We start from the raw sequence: 25,187 nt of genomic DNA, 5'->3' as shown, positions 1-25,187 counted from the left end.
AGTTTATTCAGTGTCATTTATTATTCAACCCCTCAAACCACCAGAATTCTGTTTGGTTCCCCTAAAGTATTAAGAAGTATTTCAGGCACAAAGAACAATGAGCTTCACATGTTTGGATTAATTATCTCTTTTTCCAGCCTTTTCTGACTAATTAAGACCCTCCCCTAACTTGTGAACAGCACTCATACATGGTCAACATGGGAAAGACAAAGGAGCATTCCAAGGCCATCAGAGACTAGATCGTGGAGGATGACAAGGCTGGCAAGGGGTACAAAACCCTTTCCAAGGAGTTGGGCCTACCTGTCTCCACTGTTGGGAGCATCATCCGGAAGTGGAAGGCTTATGGAACTACTGTTAGCCTTCCACGGCCTGGACAGCCTTTGAAAGTTTCCTCCCGTGCCGAGGCCACGCTTGTCTGAAGAGTCAAGGCTAACCCAAGGACAACAAGGAAGGAGCTCCGGGAAGATCTCATGGCAGTGGGGACATTGGTTTCAGTCAATACCATAAGTAACGTACTCCACCGCAATGGTCTCCGTTCCAGACGAGCCCATAAGGTACCTTTACTTTCAAAGCGTCATGTCAAGGCTCGTCTACAGTTTGCTCATGATCACTTAGAGGACTGAGACAGACTGGTTCAAGGTTCTCTGGTCTGATGAGACCAAGATCGAGATCTTTGGTGCCAACCACACACGTGACGTTTGGAGACTGGATGGCACTGCATACAACCCCAAGAATACCATCCCCACAGTCAAGCAAGGTGGTGGCAGCATCATGCTGTGGGGCTGTTTCTCAGCCAAGGGGCCTGGCCATCTGGTCCGCATCCATGGGAAGATGGATAGCACGGCCTACCTGGAGATTTTGGCCAAGAACCTCCGCTCCTCCATCAAGGATCTTAAGATGGGTCGTCATTTCATCTTCCAACAAGACAACGACCCAAAGCACACAGCCAAGAAAACCAAGGCCTGGTTCAAGAGGGAAAAAAAATCAAGGTGTTGCAGTGGCCTAGTCAGTCTCCTGACCTTAACCCAATTGAAAACTTGTGGAAGGAGCTCAAGATTAAAGTCCACATGAGACACCCAAAGAACCTAGATAACTTGGAGAAGATCTGCATGGAGGAGTGGACCAAGATAACTCCAGAGACCTGTGCCGGCCTGATCAGGTCTTATAAAAGACGATTATTAGCTGTAATTGCAAACAAGGGTTATTCCACAAAATATTAAACCTACGGGTTGAATAATAATTGACCCACACTTTTATGTTGAAAATTTATTAAGATTTAACTGAGCAACATAACTTGTTGTTTGTAAGATTTATGCATCTGTTAATAAATCCTGCTCTTGTTTGAAGTTTGCAGGCTCTAACTTATTTGCATCTTATCAAACCTGCTAAATCTGCAGAGGGTTGAATACTACTTGTAGGCACTGTACAATCTGCAGGGGGTTGAAGACTACGTGTATGCACTGTATATACACATGTCCACTGCTCCTGTCAGCACCACTAAAGCATGGACAGAATGTTCATTTCACCACACTCCCGATGCCATTGCGTCCCGCCTATTTCTAGTATAGAAAAATAGAGGAGTTTACCCTCCACTCAGCAGATAATATAGAATATACAGGAGTTTACCCCTCCACTCAGCAGATAATATAGAATATACAGGAGTTTACCTCTCCTCTCAGCAGATAATATAGAATATACAGGAGTTTACCCCTCCACTCAGCAGATAATATAGAATATACAGGAGTTTACCCTCCACTCAGCAGATAATATGGAATATACAGGAGTTTACCTCTCCTCTCAGCAGATAATATAGAATATACAGGAGTTTACCTCTCCACTCAGCAGATAATATAGAATATACAGGAGTTTACCTCTCCTCTCAGCAGATAATATAGAATATACAGGAGTTTACCCCTCCACTCAGCAGATAATATAGAATATACAGGAGTTTACCTCTCCACTCAGCAGATAATATAGAATATACAGGAGTTTACCTCTCCTCTCAGCAGATAATATAGAATATACAGGAGTTTACCCCTCCACTCAGCAGATAATATAGAATATACAGGAGTTTACCACTCCACTCAGCAGATAATATAGAATATACAGGAGTTTACCTCTCCACTCAGCAGATAATATAGAATATACAGGAGTTTACCTCTCCTCTCAGCAGATAATATAGAATATACAGGAGTTTACCTCTCCTCTCAGCAGATAATACAGAATATACAGGAGTTTACCTCTCCTCTCAGCAGATAAGATAGAATATACAGGAGTTTACCCCTCCACTCAGCAGATAATATAGAATATACAGGAGTTTACCTCTCCTCTCAGCAGATAATATAGAATATACAGGAGTTTACCCCTCCACTCAGCAGATAATATAGAATATACAGGAGTTTACCCTCCACTCAGCAGATAATATGGAATATACAGGAGTTTACCCCTCCACTCAGCAGATAATATAGAATATACAGGAGTTTACCCTCCACTCAGCAGATAATATAGAATATACAGGAGTTTACCTCTCCACTCAGCAGATAATATAGAATATACAGGAGTTTACCCCTCCACTCAGCAGATAATATAGAATATACAGTAGTTTACCTCTCCACTCAGCAGATAATACAGAATATACAGGAGTTTACCTCTCCTCTCAGCAGATAATATAGAATATACAGGAGTTTACCTCTCCGCTCAGCAGATAATATAGAATATACAGTAGTTTACCTCTCCGCTCAGCAGATAATATAGAATATACAAGAGTTTACCCCTCCACTCAGCAGATAATATAGAATATACAGGAGTTTACCTCTCCACTCAGCAGATAATATAGAATATACAGGAGTTTACCTCTCCACTCAGCAGATAATATAGAATATACAGGAGTTTACCTCTCCGCTCAGCAGATAATATAGAATATACAGGAGTTTACCCTCCACTCAGCAGATAATATAGAATATATAGGAGTTTACCCCTCCACTCAGCAGATAATATAGAATATACAGGAGTTTACCCTCCACTCAGCAGATAATATAGAATATACAGGAGTTTACCCTCCACTCAGCAGATAATATAGAATATACAGGAGTTTACCCCTCCACTCAGCAGATAATATAGAATATACAGGAGTTTACCTCTCCACTCAGCAGATAATATAGAATATACAGGAGTTTACCCTCCACTCAGCAGATAATATAGAATATACAGGAGTTTACCTCTCCACTCAGCAGATAATATAGAATATACAGGAGTTTACCCTCCACTCAGCAGATAATATAGAATATACAGGAGTTTACCTCTCCACTCAGCAGATAATATAGAATATACAGGAGTTTACCCTCCACTCAGCAGATAATATAGAATATACAGGAGTTTACCTCTCCACTCAGCAGATAATATAGAATATACAGGAGATTATCTTCCACTCAGCAGATAATATAGAATATACAGGAGTTTACCCTCCACTCAGCAGATAATATAGAATATACAGGAGTTTACCCCTCCACTCAGCAGATAATATAGAATATACAGGAGTTTACCTCTCCACTCAGCAGATAATATAGAATATACAGGAGTTTACCTCTCCGCTCAGCAGATAATATAGAATATACAGGAGTTTACCCCTCCACTCAGCAGATAATATAGAATATACAGGAGTTTACCCTCCACTCAGCAGATAATATAGAATATACAGGAGTTTACCTCTCCGCTCAGCAGGGAGATGATGTGTAGGGCGAGGTCGGTTATTCTTCTTGTCGTCTCCTTCTTGTCCTCGTCCATGCTTGTTGGTCGCTCTCTGGATGGTCTCGGCTGCGGATGTGCCGGGTCTTTATGATGGAGCTGGAGATGACAGGGGGAAATCATCATTCGTACAGGTGACATTGGGGGATTCGGCTTCTCAGATCCTTTATGATGGTCACTTATTAGTGTGGAGGGAGGACATAAGATCAGATTTCTGCAGCTTCACTCTGATCAGGACGACTCTTAGGCTATGTGCCCACGGGAGATTGCACCTGTGGATATATCCGCATGAATGCCTTACAGGTTTTCACCAAAGGGATGTAACATTTTCCCTCTTTCAATGTGGACTGTAGTGAGTGAGTGTTACCATATATACACAAAGGTAATTACACTCTCTCTCACACTTTTGTTTCTTCATACATAGGCATACACCCTTCTTTGACATTCTGTGGTGATTTTATATCCTCCATTTCAATGACTCATGTTTTCTAGCTTTATATTTTATATATTTTTTCTTACATATAAGGCCGGACACTTATGGGGCCATAGAGGTGGTAGCTGCTCCTTGTAGTTCTACCCATACTCCACACGTGCTGCTGCACACAACACTAACACAGGTATTTTCTGTATCCGTTTTTTTCCCCCTACCTTAGTCCATTTTTTATTTTTACAGGTTCCTCTTTCCCATAGCTTAAAGCAGTTTGTCTACGGTAACTCGGACATAGACCCGTGAGAGATAAGATTTGTTTCCTATAATAGAGTCAGTAAAAATAGGTAACGTTGCCCCTTATGTTGTTTCATCTATGTTATTTTACAGTAAAGGTCTGCTTGACACTTTTTCTTGTTCCACTTCCTAGTCATTATCATCGCTGACCACCTGTCCCCCTTCTTTAACATCGTTATACATGTCATGAAACCTATATTTAAAGGTACACCTATATATTATGTAAGCAAGTCTGGGTCCTGTTACCCCCTCCCTTAGTTCTGTCCACTTGTCAGTCTCCTTGTTTTGACCATTTATATCATTCTTTTCTCATTTCCACAGTTTCAGGCCGTCTTCTATGGATCATACACATTGGTATTAGCTTTAATTGCTTTCCTTGTGCCCTTCATTAGTTTCTACTGGTGAGTTTTAGTCACTATATGACATTGTCAGAGCTGCGAAACCCATGGATGCCTTCCCTATTCACTTATGTCACATTTAATATATAAAAACAAACGACAATTTGATCCTCAATGTGTCCTATACTCGAGTCTAGAGTTGATGACTATCCTCTTCTTACTATTCCTTTGATTTGTTCATGTCATTAATATGTCCGTTTTATTCTCAAATGAATATGATGCTTTTGTATTAGCACAATTGGTTGAGTACATCTTTATGGTATATATGTACAATTTTGTATGTCTAAGTTTTTTCTGTTTCTTTATTATTTAGACAGTTCTTTGAGAAAGGCATAGCTTGCCGAAAACGTTCTGTGACACGGTCTGTATAATACCAATTTTCACTACGGACTATACTACAATAAAAAGATATTTGTTTGAACATAATTCTTTGGAGTGTGCCGGAGTTATTTTCTATTTTTTTTTTTTTTATATCCGCATGAATGTCCGCAGCTCCCCGAAATCCGCAGCAACACTTACTTGCGGGATTCCAGCGAAATAGCTGCGGTTAACCTGCGGACATTCCTGCGGATTACCTGCGGAAGTCTCGGCCTCTATCTCTATAGTGGAGGGCCGGGATTTCCGCAGGTAAATCCGCAGGAATAACTGACATGCAGTTATGTGCGCCTGCAGGACATACGCAGCATATTCCGCAGCCGCACATACTGCAGCATTGACAGACACTCCCCATGTCCCATAGGATAACATGGAGAGTGTCTGTACTTGCTGAAACCTATGGATTTATCTAGCAAATCCAGATAAACCCGCAGGTGCGAGCTCCCGTGGGCACAGGGCCTTATCGTCAGTAACACAGGACATAAACCTCTCTGTCCCTATCGATATCATTATCTCACACATAAGCGTCTTATACTAAGAATGTGAACAGCGGATACTGGAGGCCTGTGCTGCATTTCTTCTGCGGCGTCGCTATCAGTGTATCAGGAGTGGGAGAAGAGGGTCGCATTCACAATCCAACACAATGGGGAGTGTGCTGTTCCTACCTGTTTTCTTTAAAACCTGTAATGACATATCTACTGTTATTTTATTAATGTTATTCAATGTATATACGTTCATGCGTGTCCTTTGCTGCCTTCTACTGGTCAGACCATTCTGTTCCCCTGGTTCTTTTTAGTCCAGTCTGTGGGAGTGTCTTCAGCCCTACATGTGACCTCACATCCTGCCTCCATCTTACTTTCACTTTCAGTCAGTGCATCGTGAGGAGCACATCTATCTTTGTCCTTTGGGCCTCAGAAAGGATACGTTTTTGACCATAGTAGCAGCTCTAGGACAACCATCACAAGACTACCGCAGTTACAGCCACTTGATCATGGTACTGCTGCACGGTTTTGTTCATGGAGGAAAAAAAAATAAACCACCGTTGCTTCCCCTCATCCAACCTGGAGCGCTCTGGTCATGTCTGCCTCGCATAGTGGAAACGAAGGCAAGACTCCTCACACTTCTACCCAACTACCTGCCTTCAATCGCCTCTGAGTGGGGACAGAACAGTCAAAAACTCCTTTACAGCCCAAAGTCAAAACTTCCTTAGAGCCCAAAGCAGTCAGAAGACTCATTGTCAGCCCAATACTCCGGCTACAGATCCCTAAGGACCTTGTATCCTTCTCTGTAATCTGCCTAGCAACAAGCCTTGAGCACTAGTCTGCCTGCACAGTGCCTGCCTGGACAAGCCTGAGGGGAAGCTCTCCCATCTGCCACGTCCCGAGTCTCCTCTGCCTGCACAGTGCCTGCCTGGACAAGCCTGAGGGGAAGCTCTCCCATCTGCCACGTCCCGAGTCTCCTCTGCCTGCACAGTGCCTGCCTGGACAAGCCTGAGGGGAAGCTCTCCCATCTGCCACGTCCTGAGTCTCCTCTGCCTGCACAGTGCCTGCCTGGACAAGCCTGAGGGGAAGCTCTCCCATCTGCCACGTCCCGAGTCTCCTCTGCTTGCACAGTGCCTGCCTGGACAAGCCTGAGGGGAAGCTCTCCCATCTGCCACGTCCTGAGTCTCCTCTGCCTGCACAGTGCCTGCCTGGACAAGCCTGAGGGGAAGCTCTCCCATCTGCCACGTCCTGAGTCTCCTCTGCCTGCACAGTGCCTGCCTGGACAAGCCTGAGGGGAAGCTCTCCCATCTGCCACGTCCCGAGTCTCCTCTGCTTGCACAGTGCCTGCCTGGACAAGCCTGAGGGGAAGCTCTCCCATCTGCCACGTCCTGAGTCTCCTCTGCCTGCACAGTGCCTGCCTGGACAAGCCTGAGGGGAAGCTCTCCCATCTGCCACGTCCCGAGTCTCCTCTGCTTGCACAGTGCCTGCCTGGACAAGCCTGAGGGGAAGCTCTCCCATCTGCCATGTCCTGAGTCTCCTGTGCCTGCACAGTGCCTGCCTGGACAAGCCTGAGGGGAAGCCCTCCCATCTGCCACGTCCCGAGTCTCCTCTGCCTGCACAGTGCCTGCCTGGACAAGCCTGAGGGGAAGCTCTCCCATCTGCCACGTCCTGAGTCTCCTCTGCCTGCACAGTGCATGCCTGGACAAGCCTGAGGGGAAGCCCTCCCATCTGCCACGTCCTGAGTCTCCTCTGCCTGCACAGTGCCTGCCTGGACAAGCCTGAGGGGAAGTTCTCCCATCTGCCACGTCCTGAGTCTCCGCTGCCTGCACAGTGCCTGCCTGGACAAGCCTGAGGGGAAGCTCTCCCATCTGCCACGTCCTGAGTCTCCTCTGCCTGCACAGTGCATGCCTGGACAAGCCTGAGGGGAAGTTCTCCCATCTGCCACGTCCTGAGTCTCCTCTGCCTGCACAGTGCCTGCCTGGACAAGCCTGAGGGGAAGTTCTCCCATCTGCCACGTCCTGTGTCTCCTCTGCCTGCACAGTGCCTGCCTGGACAAGCCTGAGGGGAAGCTCTCCCATCTGCCACGTCCTGAGTCTCCTCTGCCTGCACAGTGCCTGCCTGGACAAGCCTGAGGGGAAGTTCTCCCATCTGCCACGTCCTGAGTCTCCTCTGCCTGCACAGTCCCTGCCTGGACAAGCCTGAGGGGAAGTTCTCCCATCTGCCACGTCCCGAGTCTCCTCTGCCTGCACAGTGCATACCTGGACAAGCCTGAGGGGAAGTTCTCCCATCTGCCACGTCCTGTGTCTCCTCTGCCTGCACAGTGCCTGCCTGGACAAGCCTGAGGGGAAGCTCTCCCATCTGCCACGTCCTGAGTCTCCTCTGCCTGCACAGTGCCTGCCTGGACAAGCCTGAGGGGAAGTTCTCCCATCTGCCACGTCCTGAGTCTCCGCTGCCTGCACAGTGCCTGCCTGGACAAGCCTGAGGGGAAGTTCTCCCATCTGCCACGTCCCGAGTCTCCTCTGCCTGCATAGTAACGGAACAGTTTAATACAACCTGATACTGTCCATTATGAAGCCCAGGAGGCAGATCCCGCGCTTTCAGCAGACCAAGTCGTCCGACCAAGACGCTCTTCCAAACCAACGATAAAGGCCATTGAAAACGATCACACTATGAAAGATGAGCTATGTGAGCACCTGGAAGAACAGTGGGAACGAGTCTATTACATGTCAAGACTTGAATCCTCATCAGGTGATGCCGCATGCTTACAAGCCGCTCTGGAACGGCTGAACACAGCTCATGAAAGATACAAGAGACTGTCAACAAGGTACATTACCTTTCTAAAAGACTAAAATTGATGAAGCTCTTTCAGACCTGAGCAAGGCAGAAGAGGTAAACAAGGAAAGAGATGCCAAGGTGCAAGATGCCATAGACAAGGCCGAACACCGTATCTCTCACCAGCAAGAAACTAGATCACACCGATCAACCTCATCTAGACGTTCCTCTCGGTCATCCGGGTCATCATCCTCAAGAAGCTCAGGCCTGAGCGACAGGATACTAGAGGCCCGCATAAGAGCAGAGGAATCCAAGGTGAGACGTTCCTTCACAGAAAGAGAAGTAGAGGAAGAAGCCAAAAGGGTAGAAGCAGAAGCCAAAAGGGCAGAAGCAGAAGCCAAAAGGGAAGAAGCAGAAGCCAAAAGGGCAGAAGCAGAAGCAGCAAAAGCAGAAGCCAAGAGGGCAGAGGCTCGGATAAAGATTCTTCGGTCACAGATGGAAGAGGAAGTTGCACTAGCTAAAGTGAGACTACTTGAGCAAGTATTGAGCCAAGGTCCTGATCCAGCTCACTCGCCACCAATGGAAACAGACAATCCAGTTGATCGCACCATAGACTATGTAATGAATCAGTTAACTGCAGCAAGCCTGGTTTGCAGTACCGTCCAAGCCGACAACACCGAAACCTCCAACTCAGCTCTACTAGCGCCAGTGCCGTCCACAGCACCCGAGCAAGTCAATAACAGTCACCAGGAGGTGCCTCCTCACACACAGTCACTACACCAAGATGGCAACCTAGTGGTTCCAGACCCTCCTCCACAGCTGAAGCAGCGGTCATCAGAATCTACAGAGGCTAAACCACAGCTCAACCTTGCAGCAACATCATTCTACCCAGGACCATCTTACCCTTTTAATACCAGGCAGCCCATACGCCCCAGGGGCATCACGAGTCGTCATGGCAACAAGCAATGAGAAATCAGATGTGTCAGATTTTGCCTGGTTCATGGTGAGCAGAGAGCTAATCAACACTAGTCTCACAAAATTTGCTGATCGTGCAGAGAGCTACAGAGCTTAGGGTATGTACACACATCAGGTTTTTGCTGGGCGGCACAATCCGGCACTTTTCTGAAAAACCAGATGCGGCGACAGCTGTCACCGCATCCGTTTTTTTCCCCATAGACTTTCATTAGCGCCGGATTGTGCTGCATGGCCGTGCGTCCTCTCTGGTTTATGCCAGATCCGGCATAATTGTCTGATCCGGCAGCCAGGAAAAACACAGACCTAGACGTTTGTCTCAAAAAATTAAATCGCATTTCGCCGGATCCAGCGGCGTAATGTATAATCGCTGTCTATGGACGCCGTATCCAGCGGGATGCGGCAAAAACCGGAATACATGGACGGATCCGATTTTTTTTTAAACTGAGCATGCTCAGGATGGATGGATAGATATAGAGATATTATAATATATATTATATATATGTCCCACCCTCTACATATTCGAAGATGGCACCCCTGAGTGACTTTCATGTGGCACTAAAGGGTGCTTAGCCTTGTATTTAGTCAAAAAATAAATAAAATTAAAAAAAAAAAAAAAAAAAAATAGACCTGGGGTCCCCCCATTTTTGATAGTTAGCTAGGGTAAAGCAGACGGCTGTAGCCTGCAAACCACAGCTGGCAGCTTTACCTTGGTTGGTGATCCAATTTGGAGGTCACCCCAAGCTCTTTTTTGTAATGATTTATAAATAATAATAATTACAGAAAAAAAAAAAAAAAATGGTTCCCCCCCCCAAGCCAAGGTAAAGCGGACAGCTGTGGTCTGGTATTCTCAGAATGGGAAGGTCCATAGTTAATGGCCCTATCCAGCCTAAAAATAGCAGGCCGCAGCCGCCCCAGAAGCAGCACATCCATTAGATGCGCCAATCCTGGCGCTTCGCCCAAACTCATCCTGTTGCCCTGATGCAGTGGCAAACGGCGTAATAAATGGGGTACATGCCAGATGTATAATGTCACCTGACAAAGTCCAGCAGTTTGCGATGTCACGGCATCTACCAGATACCCGACATCACGAACTGTCCGTACTACAATAAAAAATAAATAAAAAGAGACTACAAAAAAAAAAAAAATATTTGAAAAAAAAACACTCCCCAACACATTCCCTCTTTCACCAATTTATTATGAGGAAACAAAAAAAAAAATCTGGTCTGCAGTAATCCAAAGGGGGTTACACGACGACTGGACCTTCTAGAATATGGGGGGCACGCTCAGGGAACGTATCCCCCATTTTCTCGGAGTGCAGACCCTCCATGTGAGAAGTGTGGGTGCATAGAATCTGCACCCACTCTCCCCGGGTCACAGCAGCAGAGTCCGTGCAGCCAGCGCAGCTCCACAGCTCACATTGAACAGAGGAAGCTGAGCTAACGACATCTGCTCTGCGCATGTGACCAGCGCTACATAAGAAGAGCAGGGATCACGGGACTCGCTGAGGCATAAGGTACCGAGGAACACTGGGGGGGGGGGTATGTGACAGCGCCATTTAAGGCGTTAAACGGCACGAGCACATAACGATTCTGCTCATGCCTAGCAGGTACACTTCTCAGCTGTGAAAATCAGCTGAGATGTGCGCCGATCGCGGCATGCTGCTAGCGGCAGACCGCGGGCAGTAACATTATGACCGCTAGGACGTAATATTACTGCCCGCGGTCGTTAATGGTTACAGTGGGAAGGAGGCTATTTTCATTTAAATAAGTGTTTTCAGGTACAATAATGTGTATTTTTTATATTACAGACCTACGTTCACACAAAAATAAAATGTCTTTTTCTGGGAGCCCTCCCTCATGTTCTCAGCTAAATGAGGTATATAATTTATTTGGGGGGGGGGGGGGGGGGGATATCAGTTTTGCAAAGGTAAACCTAAAAAACAAATAATTTTTTCCAGGAACCTGAAGCAGTAGAGGAGCTTCCAGGAGAGGACGGCCGGGGTGGAGAAAGACCCGGAGCGGGCGCGCCAAGTGTATGTTTCTTTCCCATGCATTGCAGAAACATCACACTACACCCATCACATCAAAGCACATCATTTTTTTTTTTTTAATTTTATTTTAGGCATGTAAGTATTCACAGTTTAGTAATGCTACATGATGTAATGTGTTGTATACTAACAAATTTGTGCTTTATCTTTCCAGGTGACAAACTTCAGAAGCGGTGGCGGTCAATTAGGGATCGCTTCAAGAAGGAATTTAACAAGGAGATGCTGGCCCCGAGTGGATCCGGAGGACGCAGATCAAGGTATAAATACGCCAGGGCACAATCGTTCCTCCGGACAACTATGGTCTGCAGAAGGTAAATATTACCCACAACATATATTACAAAAGTTTACAAGTGTACATTTTTTTTTTTCAGCCAGGGTCAAGCAACTGCAATAATGACATTTTTTGTGTACTCACCGTAAAATGTCTTTCTTGGAGCCTTTCATTGGGGGACACAGACAGTGGGTTATAGGTTGTCTCCAGGGGAGGCGTGACACTAGATTGAAAAAGTGTTAGCTCCTCCCCGCACAGCATATAACCCCAGCTAGGCGGGAACTAGCTCAGTTTGGTGTAAAAGCAGTAGGAGAAGGATAACCAAAACCACAAGGGTGGGAGCTGTGTCCCCCAATGAAAGGCTCCAAGGAAGACATTTTACAGTGAGTACACAAAAATGTCCTTTCCTTTCTCGCCTTTTCATTGGGGGACACAGACATTGGGACGTCCCAAAGCAGTTCCTGGGTGGGAACTGAACTATTAACAGTGTATAACATAAGACTAAGAGCTGACTAACGACTGCAACTGCAGTGAACTCATATGAAAACACTGTCAGAACCGAGCAGTGGCCACTTATAAATGGGCCACTGCCGCCTGAAGGACTTGTCTTCCAAGAGCAGCATCCGCGGAGGCATGCGTATGCACTCTGTAGAATTCTGTAAACGTGTGCACACTGGACCAGGTAGCGGCCTTGCAAAGTTGGGCCGCCGAAGCCTGATGGCGGATAGCCCAGGAAGCACCCACTGCTCGTGTAGAGTGGGCCCGCACAGATTGAGGGGGAATGGCACCTCGTGCTTTGTATGCCTCACAGATGGCAGTCCTGATCCATCGAGAAATCGTAGATTTGGAAGCCCGGTCGCCCTTTTTGTGTCCTTCTGAGAGGACGAAAAGGGCATCGGACTTGCGCAACGGCGCTGTTCTGGAGATGTAGATCCGCAGAGCCCTGACAAGATCGAGAGTGTGAAGGGCTTTCTCAAAGGAGTGGACCGGGGCCGGGCAGAAAGACGGCAACACAATGTCCTCGTTCAGGTGGAAAGAGGATATGACCTTCAGAAGGAAGGCGGGGGAAGGCCGAAGAACCACCTTATGATGGAATATCAAGTAAGGTGAACGACAGGAAAGAGCTGCCAGTTCGGACACTCGCCTGATAGAGGTAATAGCGACTAAAAAGGCAACTTTCCAAGATAGTCTTTGAAGAGAGATTTCTCTCAGAGGTTCGAAGGGAGGAAGTTGAAGAACTCCCAGAACCAGATTCAGATCCCAGGGATCCAAGGGGTGGCGATAAGGAGGGACCAAATGCGCTACCCCTTGAAGGAAGGTACGGACCTGAGGGCGAGAAGCCAGCTGCTTCTGGAAAAAAAATCGACAAGGCAGAAACTTGTCCTTTAAGGGTACTGAGAGCAAGACACGAGTCCAGACCGTCTTGCAGAAAGCAAGAATGTTAGGGATTGAAAAGGTCAGGGGTGACCGACCATGACGGTCACACCAGGCAAGATAGGTCTTCCAGGTCCTGTGGTAAATGCTGGCGGAGGAAGGCTTCCGAGCATTAAGCATAGTATGAACTACCCTGGAAGAAAACCCCGATCTGGCTAGAATCAGGGATTCAAGCGCCACGCCGTCAAATGCAGCTGTGCCGTATTCTGGTGGAATATTGGCCCTTGCGACAGAAGATCCGGGCGGTCAGGAAGACGCCAGGGAGTGTCGCTGAGAAGTTGGAGGAGCTCTGGGTACCAGGCCCTCCTGGGCCAGTCCGGGGCCACGAGGATCACCGGAATTCCCTCCGCCTTGATTTTCTTGTTTACTCTTGGAATGAGAGGAAACGGAGGGAAGATTTAGGGTAGGCGGAACTGCGACCATGGAAAGACTAGAGCGTCGGAGCCTAACGCTAGCAGGTCTCTCGACCGCGATATGAAGGGACGTATTTTGGCATTCATTCGAGACGCCATGAGGTCCAATTCCGGGAGCCCCCAACGAAGAGTGATCTGATGGAACACTTCGTCGTGGAGGGACCATTCTCCCGCCGTTAGACCTTGCCTGCTGAGAAAGTCTGCGGCCCAGTTGTCTACCCCTGGGATATGGACAGCTGATGTGCAGAGAGCGCTCGGAAGGAGACCAGCGTCCCTTTACAGTGTGGTGGAGAAACACCGCCCCCCAGCCTATCAGGCTGGCATCCGTCGTGACAACCTGCCAGTGGACCGGGCGGATGGACTTCCCTTGAGATAGGAATGAGGCTTGAGTCCACCAGACAAGGGAGCTGAGCGCAGACCGAGACAGGCGGACTGACCGGTCCAGGGAAGCTGTATTCTTGTCCCAGGAGGATAGAAAATCCAGCTGTAGAGGGCGCAGATGGAATTGGGCAAAGGACACGGCTTCCATGACCGCCACCATTTTGCCTAACACTCTCATTCCGTTCCGAAGGGATGTGTGATGGCGAGAGAGGAGGGATTGCGCAGCCTGAATCAGGGAAGCCCTCTTGTCCTCAGGAAGGATGAGCCGTGTCTATCAGCATACCTAGGAAGGTGATGCGCTGATGGGGAAAGAGGGATGACTTGTTGAAATTGACAAGCCACCCTAGCCTTGACAGGGTGTCTAGGCAAATCTGCACGCTTTCTGAGCAAACGTGAGGAGAGCTCCCTTTGACCAGAAGGTCGTCCAAGTAGGGAACGACCAGGATGCCTCTGGGGTGTAAAATGGACATGACGGCCGCCATGACCTTTGTGAAGACCCGAGGCGCAGTAGCTAGTCCAAAGGGAAGGGCCCTGAATTAGAAATGACGGTGTCCTACGGCAAAGCGAAGGAACCGTTGATGAGAGACACATATGGGAATGTGTAAATAGGCATCTTGAACGTCTATAGAAGCTAGGAATTCTCCAGGTTCCATGGCGGCTAGCACTGCTCTCAGAGATTCCATTCGGCAAGTACGAATGCGTACGAATTTGTTTAGCTGTTTGAGGTCCAAGATAGGGCAGACAGACATCTTTTTTGGGAACGGCAAAAAGGTTTGAATAGAAACCTTTGCCGCGCTGTTCCAGGGGCACTGGAATGATAACGTTTGCCTTTTGTAAAGAAGCTATGGCCTGAAGTAAGGCCTGGTTTTGCGTCTTGGACTTTGGGAGATGAGAACGCAGAAACCTGGTGGCCGGCAGGAAATGGAAATCGATCTTGTAACCCGAGGTGACGATTTCTCGAACCCAGGCATCGTGAGTGTTTTCTAGCCAGATATCCCGGAAAAGCAGAAGCCGTCCTCCCACAGGAGTCGGATCTGCGAGATACCTGGCGTCATGCTGAGGGGGCCTGTACAGATCGAGGTCCCTTGGATTTGGACTGCTTGGAGTGGGAACGCCAAGAAGAGCCCATTGAGGGACCGGATCCTTGATCTGAGCGTTGGGACGGTCCTTGGGCCGATGGCTTTTGGGGGGCAGGCCGAAAGAACCGCCTGCGCCAGGAAGATTTTTTGAGATTTCTGGCTACAGGCCGCTTTTGTGGTAGAATGGTACTTTTACCACCCGTCGCCTCAGATATGAGCTTGTCCAGGGATTCACCAAATAGATGAAGACCCTGGAAGGGAAGTGTGGACAGGGACTTTTTGGAGGCACTATCCGCATTCCAGATTTTTAGCCACAGAACCCTGCGGGCGAAGACAGCATTGGCTGCTGTTAGGGCTGACCAGCTGGCTGCATCTAGAGAGCCGTGAAGAAGATAATTAGAGGCGAGAGAGAACAAATCAAGAATCTCAAGAGCCTCCGGAGGAATATTGCAAGGGCAGAGAAACTTGCGCAAGTTCCTACTCCACACGCTCATAGCTCTAGCCACCCATGTTATGGCAAACAGGGGGCGTAGAGAGGAGCCCGAAGCCTGAAAAATAGATTTGACCGCAGCATCAACTGCGCAGTCGGACGAGTCCTTAAGAGACGCGTTGTCTGAAACAGACATAACCGTGTGTTTAGCCAGTCTGGATACTGGCGGATCCACCACGGGGGGTACCGACCAGGGCTTAACCATTTCTGGGGGAAAGGGATAAGCGAATGAAGAGGAGGATTTTTTATTAAACCTCCTATCAGGGTGATCCCACCGTTTAGTGTTCTCTGGCAGCATGGAGGGGAGAGACGGCTCACTAGAGGGAGCGGCTTGTGGAGCAGTGGAGGGGGCGTTGCTAAACATGCAGTCCGACGCCGGGAGCTAAATTAATGCTGCTTCCCCGGGATCACGGCCTGCATCGCCCCACCGGCGCCTCCTCAGGCGGTGGTTTGGATGCAGGGGACGGGTACACGTCGTCTCCCTACCTGCCCTTGCTCTATCTGAAGACGCGTCGGTCCTGGGATGCGGGGATCTCAGGGATGCATCTTCGGCTCAAGGCTAGCAGGATCTCGGCTCTGCCTAGCCCTCTGGAGCTACCTCTGTGAGGTGCTTCCAGGGAGCCTGGAGGGGTACGCAGACCCGACCACTTGGGCGCGAGGGAAGACTGACTGCTTTTGCACGCCAGGTTTCCTCTGCCCGTACACGGGGAGAACGGGGGTGAGCACACCCTGGTATTGCCCCATAGTCAAAAATAGAATAAAATCACAAAGAAAAGAAATAAACAAAAAACATGAGCTGGCCTGGGGCTCAGCCAGACGTGTCAGCCTCCCTGCTGACACTAAAAAGAACTGAGCTGGTTCCCGCCTAGCCGGGGTTATATGCTGTGGGAGGAGGAGCTAACTTTTTTTTAAATTTAGTGTCAAGCCTCCCCTGGAGACAACATATAACCCACGGTCTGTGTCCCCACGGTCTGTGTCCCCCAATGAAAAGGCGGGAAAGGAACAATATTTAAAGGGAAAAAAGGCAACCCTGCTCGTGAGAGCTTACAATCTACAATGAGATGGGGGACAAGGTACAAGTGCTTCTCCAGCCATCTCAAGGAAATGGGGGATAGATAATGGCTTCCTGGACCAGTTGGCCAAAGCCTTGAGATGCATTTGGGTGCCATGGAGTTTGACGTGGGGTTATGTTCTGAGAAGTTGTAGATAACAGAGAGAGGTAGAAACCCGGTTCTTCGAAGCCGCGCCAATGATCACCAGCCAAAGGATCAGATCAATGAAGCTTTATTGTTGCATCGGTCTACGCGTTTCAGGAGCCCTGCTCCCTTCCTCAGGACCATCAGATACAAGCATACATCAAATCTATGTATGCTTGATTTGATTTGATGTATGCTTGTATCTGATGGTCCTGAGGAAGGGAGCAGGGCTCCTAAAACGCGTAGACCGATGCAACAATAAAGCTTCATTGATCTGATCCTTTGGCTGGTGGATCATTGGCGCGGCTTTGAAGAACCCGGTTTCTACCTCTCTCTGTTATCTGCCGCTTTGGGTTGCTGCTGCCGTGGTCAAATTTTACGTGCAATTACAGTGGTTGTGACTCACACAACCACATTTGGTGAGTAGTATTGCTCCCCCCCCCTAAATCCCTACATACAAGGGTAAGACCCTATTGCGCTTTATTTTTCCACAGCTTCTTCTATTACTGAGAAGTCGTAGAGGGATTATGTGAAATTAGTTTGGCTAGGGAGTGTGATAGGCCGCTCTAAAAAGATGCGTTTTTAGGATGCGTCTGAAGCTGAGTAAGTTGTGATTTGTCCTAACTTCTTGGGGTAGAGCGGATCCGGTTTTCACAAAATTTGCTGAATCCGTTGCGGGACACAAACGCCGGATTCTGCCTGACGGAGATAAAACTGATGTGTTAACTTCACCTTATTGCCAAAGCTTAGAACAGATCAGACTGGAGCGCGGACACGAGCGGAGCGCGGACACGAGCGGAGCGCGGACCAGGCCATAGAACGGCCAGGAGCGGAGCGCGGACCAGACCATAGAACGGCCAGGAGCGGAGCGCGGCCAGGAGCGGAGCGCGGACCAGACCATAGAACGGCCAGGAGCAGAGCGCGGCCACGAGCGGAGCGCGGCCACGAGCGGAGCGCGACCACGAGCGGAGCGCGACCACGAGCGGAGCGCGGCCACGACCATAGAACGGCCAGGAGCGGAGCGCGGACCAGGCCATAGAACGGACAGGAGCGGAGCACGGACCAGGCCATAGAACGGACAGGAGCGGAGCACGGACCAGGCCATAGAACGGACAGGAGCGGAGCGCGGACCAGGCCATAGAACGGACAGCAGCGGAGAGCGGACCAGGCCATAGAACGGACAGGAGCGGAGCGCGGACCAGGCCATAGAACGGACAGGAGCGGAGCGCGGACCAGACAATAGAACGGACAGGAGCAGAGCACGGACCAGACAATAGAACGGACAGCAGCGGAGCGCGGACAGGAGCGGAGCGCGGACCAGGCCATAGAACGAACAGGAGCGGAGCGCGGACCAGGCCATAGAACGAACAGGAGCGGAGCGCGGACCAGGCCATAGAACGAACAGGAGCAGAGCGCGGACACGAGCGGAGCGCGGACACGAGCGGAGCGCGGACACGAGCGGAGCGCGGACACGAGCGGAGCGCGGACACGAGCGGAGCGCGGACACGAGCGGAGCGCGGACACGAGCGGAGCGCGGACACGAGCGGAGCGCGGACCAGACCATAGAACGGCCAGGAGCAGAGCGCGGACACGAGCGGAGCGCGGACACGAGCGGAGCGCGGACACGAGCGGAGCGCGGACACGAGCGGAGCGCGGACACGAGCGGAGCGCGGACACGAGCGGAGCGCGGACACGAGCGGAGCGCGGACACGAGCGGAGCGCGGACACGAGCGGAGCGCGGACACGAGCGGAGCGCGGACACGAGCGGAGCGCGGACACGAGCGGAGCGCGGACACGAGCGGAGCGCGGACACGAGCGGAGCGCGGACACGAGCGGAGCGCGGACACGAGCGGAGCGCGGACACGAGCGGAGCGCGGACACGAGCGGAGCGCGGACACGAGCGGAGCGCGGACACGAGCGGAGCGCGGACACGAGCGGAGCGCGGACACGAGCGGAGCGCGGACACGAGCGGAGCGCGGACACGAGCGGAGCGCGGACACGAGCGGAGCGCGGACACGAGCGGAGCGCGGACACGACCATACAACGGCCAGGAGCGGAGCGCGGACCAGGCCATAGAACGGCCAGGAGCGGAGCGCGGACCAGGCCATAGAACGGCCAGGAGCGGAGCGCGGACCAGGCCATAGAACGGCCAGGAGCGGAGCGCGGACCAGGCCATAGAACGGACAGGAGCGGAGCGCGGACCAGGCCATAGAACGGACAGGAGCGGAGCGCGGACCAGGCCATAGAACGGTCAGGAGCGGAGCGCGGAACCGGCCATAGAACGGACAGGAGCGGAGCGCGGACCCGGCCATAGAACGGACAGGAGCGGAGCGCGGACCAGGGCATAGAACGGACAGGAGCGGAGCGCGGACAAGGCCATAGAACGGACAGGAGCGGAGCGCGGACCAGACCATAGAACGAACAGGAGCGGAGCGCGGACCAGGCCAGAGAACGGACAGGAGCGGAGCGCGGACCAGGCCATAGAACGGACAGGAGCGGAGCGCGGACAGGAGCAGAGCGCGGACAGGAGCAGAGCGCGGACAGGAGCAGAGCGCGGACAGGAGCAGAGCGCGGACAGGAGCAGAGCGCGGACAGGAGCAGAGCGCGGACAGGAGCAGAGCGCGGACAGGAGCAGAGCGCGGACAGGAGCAGAGCGCGGACAGGAGCAGAGCGCGGACAGGAGCAGAGCGCGGACAGGAGCAGAGCGCGGACAGGAGCAGAGCGCGGACAGGAGCAGAGCGCGGACAGGAGCAGAGCGCGGACAGGAGCAGAGCGCGGACAGGAGCAGAGCGCGGACAGGAGCAGAGCGCGGACAGGAGCAGAGCGCGGACAGGAGCAGAGCGCGGACAGGAGCAGAGCGCGGACAGGAGCAGAGCGCGGACAGGAGCAGAGCGCGGACCAGACCATAGAACGGCCAGGAGCGGAGCGCGGACCAGACCATAGAACGGCCAGGAGCGGAGCACGGACCAGACCATAGAACGGCCAGGAGCAGAGCGCGGACACGAGCGGAGCGCGGACACGAGCGGAGCGCGGACCAGACCATAGAACGACCACGAGCGGAGCGCGGACACGAGCGGAGCGCGGACACGAGCGGAGCGCGGACACGAGCGGAGCGCGGACACGAGCGGAGCGCGGACACGAGCGGAGCGCGGACACGAGCGGAGCGCGGACACGACCATACAACGGCCAGGAGCGGAGCGCGGACCAGGCCATAGAACGGACAGGAGCGGAGCGCGGACCAGGCCATAGAACGGCCAGGAGCGGAGCGCGGACCAGGCCATAGAACGGCCAGGAGCGGAGCGCGGACCAGGCCATAGAACGGACAGGAGCGGAGCGCGGACCAGGCCATAGAACGGACAGGAGCGGAGCGCGGACCAGGCCATAGAACGGACAGGAGCGGAGCGCGGACCAGGCCATAGAACGGTCAGGAGCGGAGCGCGGAACCGGCCATAGAACGGACAGGAGCGGAGCGCGGACAAGGCCATAGAACTAACAGGAGCGGAGCGCGGACCAGGCCATAGAACGGACAGGAGCGGAGCGCGGACCAGGCCATAGAATGGACAGGAGCAGAGCGCGGACACGAGCAGAGCGCGGACAGGAGCAGAGCGCGGACACGAGCGGAGCGCGGACAAGACCATACAATGGACAGGAGCGGAGCGCGGACCAGACCATAGAACGGCCAGGAGCGGAGCGCGGACCAGACCATAGAACGGCCAGGAGCGGAGCACGGACCAGACCATAGAACGGCCAGGAGCAGAGCGCGGACACGAGCGGAGCGCGGACCAGACCATAGAACGACCACGAGCGGAGCGCGGACACGAGCGGAGCGCGGACACGAGCGGAGCGCGGACACGAGCGGAGCGCGGACAAGACCATACAACGGCCAGCAGCGGAGCGCGGACCAGGCCATAGAACGGACAGGAGCGGAGCGCGGACCCGGCCATAGAACGGACAGGAGCGGAGCGCGGACCAGGGCATAGAACGGACAGGAGCGGAGCGCGGACCAGGGCATAGAACGGACAGGAGCGGAGCGCGGACAAGGCCATAGAACGGACAGGAGCGGAGCGCGGACCAGGGCATAGAACGGACAGGAGCAGAGCGCGGACAAGGCCATAGAACGGACAGGAGCGGAGCGCGGACCAGGCCATAGAACGGACAGGAGCGGAGCGCGGACCAGGCCATAGAACGGACAGGAGCGGAGCGCGGACCAGGCCATAGAACGGACAGGAGCGGAGCGCGGACCAGGCCATAGAACGGACAGGAGCGGAGCGCGGACCAGACCATAGAACGGACAGGAGCGGAGCGCGGACCAGGCCATAAAACGGACAGGAGCGGAGCGCGGACCAGGCCATAAAACGGACAGGAGCGGAGCGCGGACCAGGCCATAAAACGGACAGGAGCGGAGCGCGGACCAGGCCATAAAACGGACAGGAGCGGAGCGCGGACCAGGCCATAAAACGGACAGGAGCGGAGCGCGGACCAGGCCATAGAACGGACAGGAGCGGAGCGCGGACCAGGCCATAGAGCGGACACGAGCAGAGCGCGGACAAGACCATACAATGGACAGGAGCGGAGCGCGGACCAGACCATAGAACGGCCAGGAGCGGAGCGCGGACCAGACCATAGAACGGCCAGGAGCGGAGCGCGGACCAGACCATAGAACGGCCAGGAGCGGAGCACGGACCAGACCATAGAACGGCCAGGAGCAGAGCGCGGACACGAGCGGAGCGCGGACACGAGCGGAGCGCGGACCAGACCATAGAACGACCAGGAGCGGAGCGCGGACACGAGCGGAGCGCGGACACGAGCGGAGCGCGGACACGAGCGGAGCGCGGACACGAGCGGAGCGCGGACACGAGCGGAGCGCGGACACGAGCGGAGCGCGGACACGAGCGGAGCGCGGACACGAGCGGAGCGCGGACACGAGCGGAGCGCGGACACGACCATACAACGGCCAGCAGCGGAGCGCGGACCAGGCCATAGAACGGACAGGAGCGGAGCACGGACCAGGCCATAGAACGGACAGGAGCGGAGCGCGGAACCGGCCATAGAACGGACAGGAGCAGAGCGCGGACCCGGCCATAGAACGAACAGGAGCGGAGCGCGGACCAGGGCATAGAACGGACAGGAGCGGAGCGCGGACAAGGCCATAGAACGGACAGGAGCGGAGCGCGGACCAGGCCATAGAACGGACAGGAGCGGAGCGCGGACCAGACCATAGAACGGACAGGAGCGGAGCGCGGACCAGGCCATAAAACGGACAGGAGCGGAGCGCGGACCAGGCCATAAAACGGACAGGAGCGGAGCGCGCACCAGACCAAAGAACGGACAGGAGCGGAGCGCACACCAGGCCATAGAACGGACAGGAGCGGAGCGCGGACCAGGCCATAGAACGGACAGGAGCGGAGCGCGGACCAGGCCATAGAACGGACAGGAGCGGAGCGCGGACCAGGCCATAGAACGGACAGGAGCGGAGCGCAGACCAGGCCATAGAACGGACAGGAGCGGAGCGCGGACCAGGCCATAGAACGGACAGGAGCGGAGCGCGGACCAGGCCATAGAACGGACAGGAGCGGAGCGCGGACCAGGCCATAGAACGGACAGGAGCGGAGCGCGGACCAGACCATAGAACTGACAGGAGCGGAGCGCGGACCAGACCATAGAACAGACAGGAGCAGAGCACGGACAAGACCATACAATGGACAGGAGCGGAGCGCGGACCAGGCCATAGAACGGACAGGAGCGAAGCACGGACCAGGCCATAGAACGGACAGGAGCGGAGCGCGGACCAGACCATAGAACGGACAGGAGCGGAGCGCGGATCAGGCCATAGAACGGACAGGAGCGGAGCGCGGACCAGGCCATAGAACGGACAGGAGCGGAGCGCGGACCAGGCCATAGAACGGACAGGAGCGGACCACGGACCAGGTCATAAAACGGACAGGAGCGGACCATAGAATGGATGAGACCGGAGCATGGACCAGACCATAGAACGGATGAGACCGGAGCACGGAGCGGAGCATAGAACGGATGAGACCGGAGCACGGACCAGACCATAGAACGGATGAGACCGGAGCACGGACCAGGCCATAGAACGGATGAGACCGGAGCACGGACCAGGCCATAGAACGGATGAGACCGGAGCACAGACCAGGCCATAGAACGGATGAGACCGGAGCACGGACCAGGCCATAGAACGGATGAGACCGGAGCACGACCAGACCATAGAACGGATGAGACCGGAGCACGACCAGACCATAGAACGGATGAGACCGGAGCACGGACCAGGCCATAGAACGGATGAGACCGGAGCACGGACCAGGCCATAGAACGGATGAGACCGGAGCACGGACCAGGCCATAGAACGGATGAGACCGGAGCACGGACCAGGCCATAGAACGGATGAGACCGGAGCACGGACCAAACCATAGAACGGATGAGACCGGAGTACGGACCAGACCATAGAACGGATGAGACCGGAGTACGGACCAGACCATAGAACGGATGAGACCGGAGCACAGACCATAGAATGGATGAGACCGGAGCACGGACCGGACCATAGAACGGATGAGACCGGAGCACAGACCATAGAATGGATGAGACCGGAGCACGGACCGGACCATAGAACGGATGAGACCGGAGCACAGACCATAGAATGGATGAGACCGGAGCACGGACCAGACCATAGAACGGATGAGACCGGAGCACAGACCATAGAACGGATGAGACCGGAGCACGGACCAGACCATAGAACGGATGAGACCGGAGCACAGACCATAGAATGGATGAGACCGGAGCACGGACCAGACCATAGAACGGATGAGACCGGAGCACAGACCAGGCCATAGAACGGATGAGACCGGAGCACAGACCAGGCCATAGAACGGATGAGACCGGAGCACAGACCAGGCCATAGAACGGATGAGACCGGAGCACAGACCAGACCATAGAACGGATGAGACCGGAGCACGGATCGGACCATAGAACGGATGAGACCGGAGCACAGACCAGGCCATAGAATGGATGAGACCGGAGCACAGACCAGACCATAGAACGGATGAGACCGGAGCACAGACCAGACCATAGAACGGATGAGACCGGAGCACGGATCGGACCATAGAACGGATGAGACCGGAGCACAGACCAGGCCATAGAATGGATGAGACCGGAGCACAGACCAGACCATAGAACGGATGAGACCGGAGCACGGATCGGACCATAGAACGGATGAGACCGGAGCCCGGACCAGACCATAGAACGGATGAGACCGGAGCACAGACCGGACCATAGAACGGATGAGACCGGAGCACGGACAGGACCATAGAACGGATGAGACCGGAGCACGGACCAGACCATAGAACGGATGAGACCGGAGCACGGACCGGACCATAGAACGGATGAGACCGGAGCACGGACCAGACCATAGAACGGATGAGACCGGAGCACGAACCGGACCACAGAACGGATGAGACCGGAGCACGGACCAGGCCATAGAACGGATGAGACCGGAGCACGGAGCGGACCATAGAACGGATGAGACCGGAGCCCGGACCAGACCATGCAACGGATGAGACCGGAGCACGGACCGGACCATAGAACGGATGAGACCGGAGCACGGACCGGACCATAGAACGGATGAGACCGGAGCACGGACCGGACCATAGAACGGATGAGACCGGAGCACGGAGCAGACCATAGAACGGATGAGACCGGAGCACGGACCGGACCATAGAACGGATGAGACCGGAGCACGGACCAGACCATAGAACGGATGAGACCGGAGCACGGAGCGGACCATAGAACGGATGAGACCGGAGCACGGACCGGACCATAGAACGGATGAGACCGGAGCACGGAGCGGACCATAGAACGGATGAGACCGGAGCACGGACCATAGAACGGATGAGACCGGAGCACGGACCATAGAACGGATGAGACCGGAGCACGGAGCGGTGTGAAATACAGAACATTAGAGCCGCTTCCCACAAACGTCTTGTGCTGCCATCACCTCACCTCACCTCACACCAGAGCCGAGGCCTCTGTACAGCGGCTGACACCAGAGACTGAGCGGGAATGACGTTACCGGAAGGGGCGGGGCCTCTTCAGTGCGGAGCTGTGAACGGGAAGCAGCAGTGCTCGGGCTGTGCAGATACTAGAGTGTACGGGCTTCTGTGCAGATGCTAGAGTGTACGGGCTCCTGACGGGTATGACGTCACTTGTCATGTGACGGGGCGTGTGCAGACCGCAGCCAGACGGCTCCAGACGGAATAAACATTGTATTTCTACGTCCAGGTGAGAACAGAGGGGATTATAATAGCAGCGGGGGAGGGGCGGAGCCACAGGAGGGGGTGCGGGCGGGGGGTTTGAAATGCACTGGGTGACGCTGCATGTTGGGAGAAGGGCTTG

General features: G+C 53.3%; 1 protein-coding gene across 3 annotated transcripts in view; it reads right to left on the bottom strand.

Annotated features, from left to right (window-relative positions):
* LOC142297115 (uncharacterized) overlaps positions 1-24,876 on the bottom strand; it is a 53,705-nt gene extending 28,829 nt beyond the window's left edge. For 2 of the 3 annotated variants that reach the window (XM_075341381.1, XM_075341383.1), the window contains exons 1-2: positions 24,800-24,876; positions 3,706-3,843 (exon numbers count right to left, since the gene is read on the bottom strand). In XM_075341381.1, the coding sequence (XP_075197496.1) occupies positions 3,706-3,783 (78 nt within the window). In that variant the 5' untranslated portion in view covers positions 3,784-3,843; positions 24,800-24,876. Of the gene's footprint in view, positions 1-3,705; positions 3,844-24,794 lie in introns of all 3 variants that reach the window. The other variant, XM_075341382.1, reaches the window with a different exon arrangement.
* Positions 24,877-25,187: the final 311 nt, after the last annotated feature.

This window comes from Anomaloglossus baeobatrachus, chromosome 3 (genome assembly GCF_048569485.1).
Source record: "Anomaloglossus baeobatrachus isolate aAnoBae1 chromosome 3, aAnoBae1.hap1, whole genome shotgun sequence".
Lineage (NCBI taxonomy): Eukaryota > Metazoa > Chordata > Amphibia > Anura > Aromobatidae > Anomaloglossus > Anomaloglossus baeobatrachus.
The sequence above is the reverse complement of the archived record's forward strand: the minus strand, read 5'-3'. Positions and strand labels throughout refer to the sequence as shown.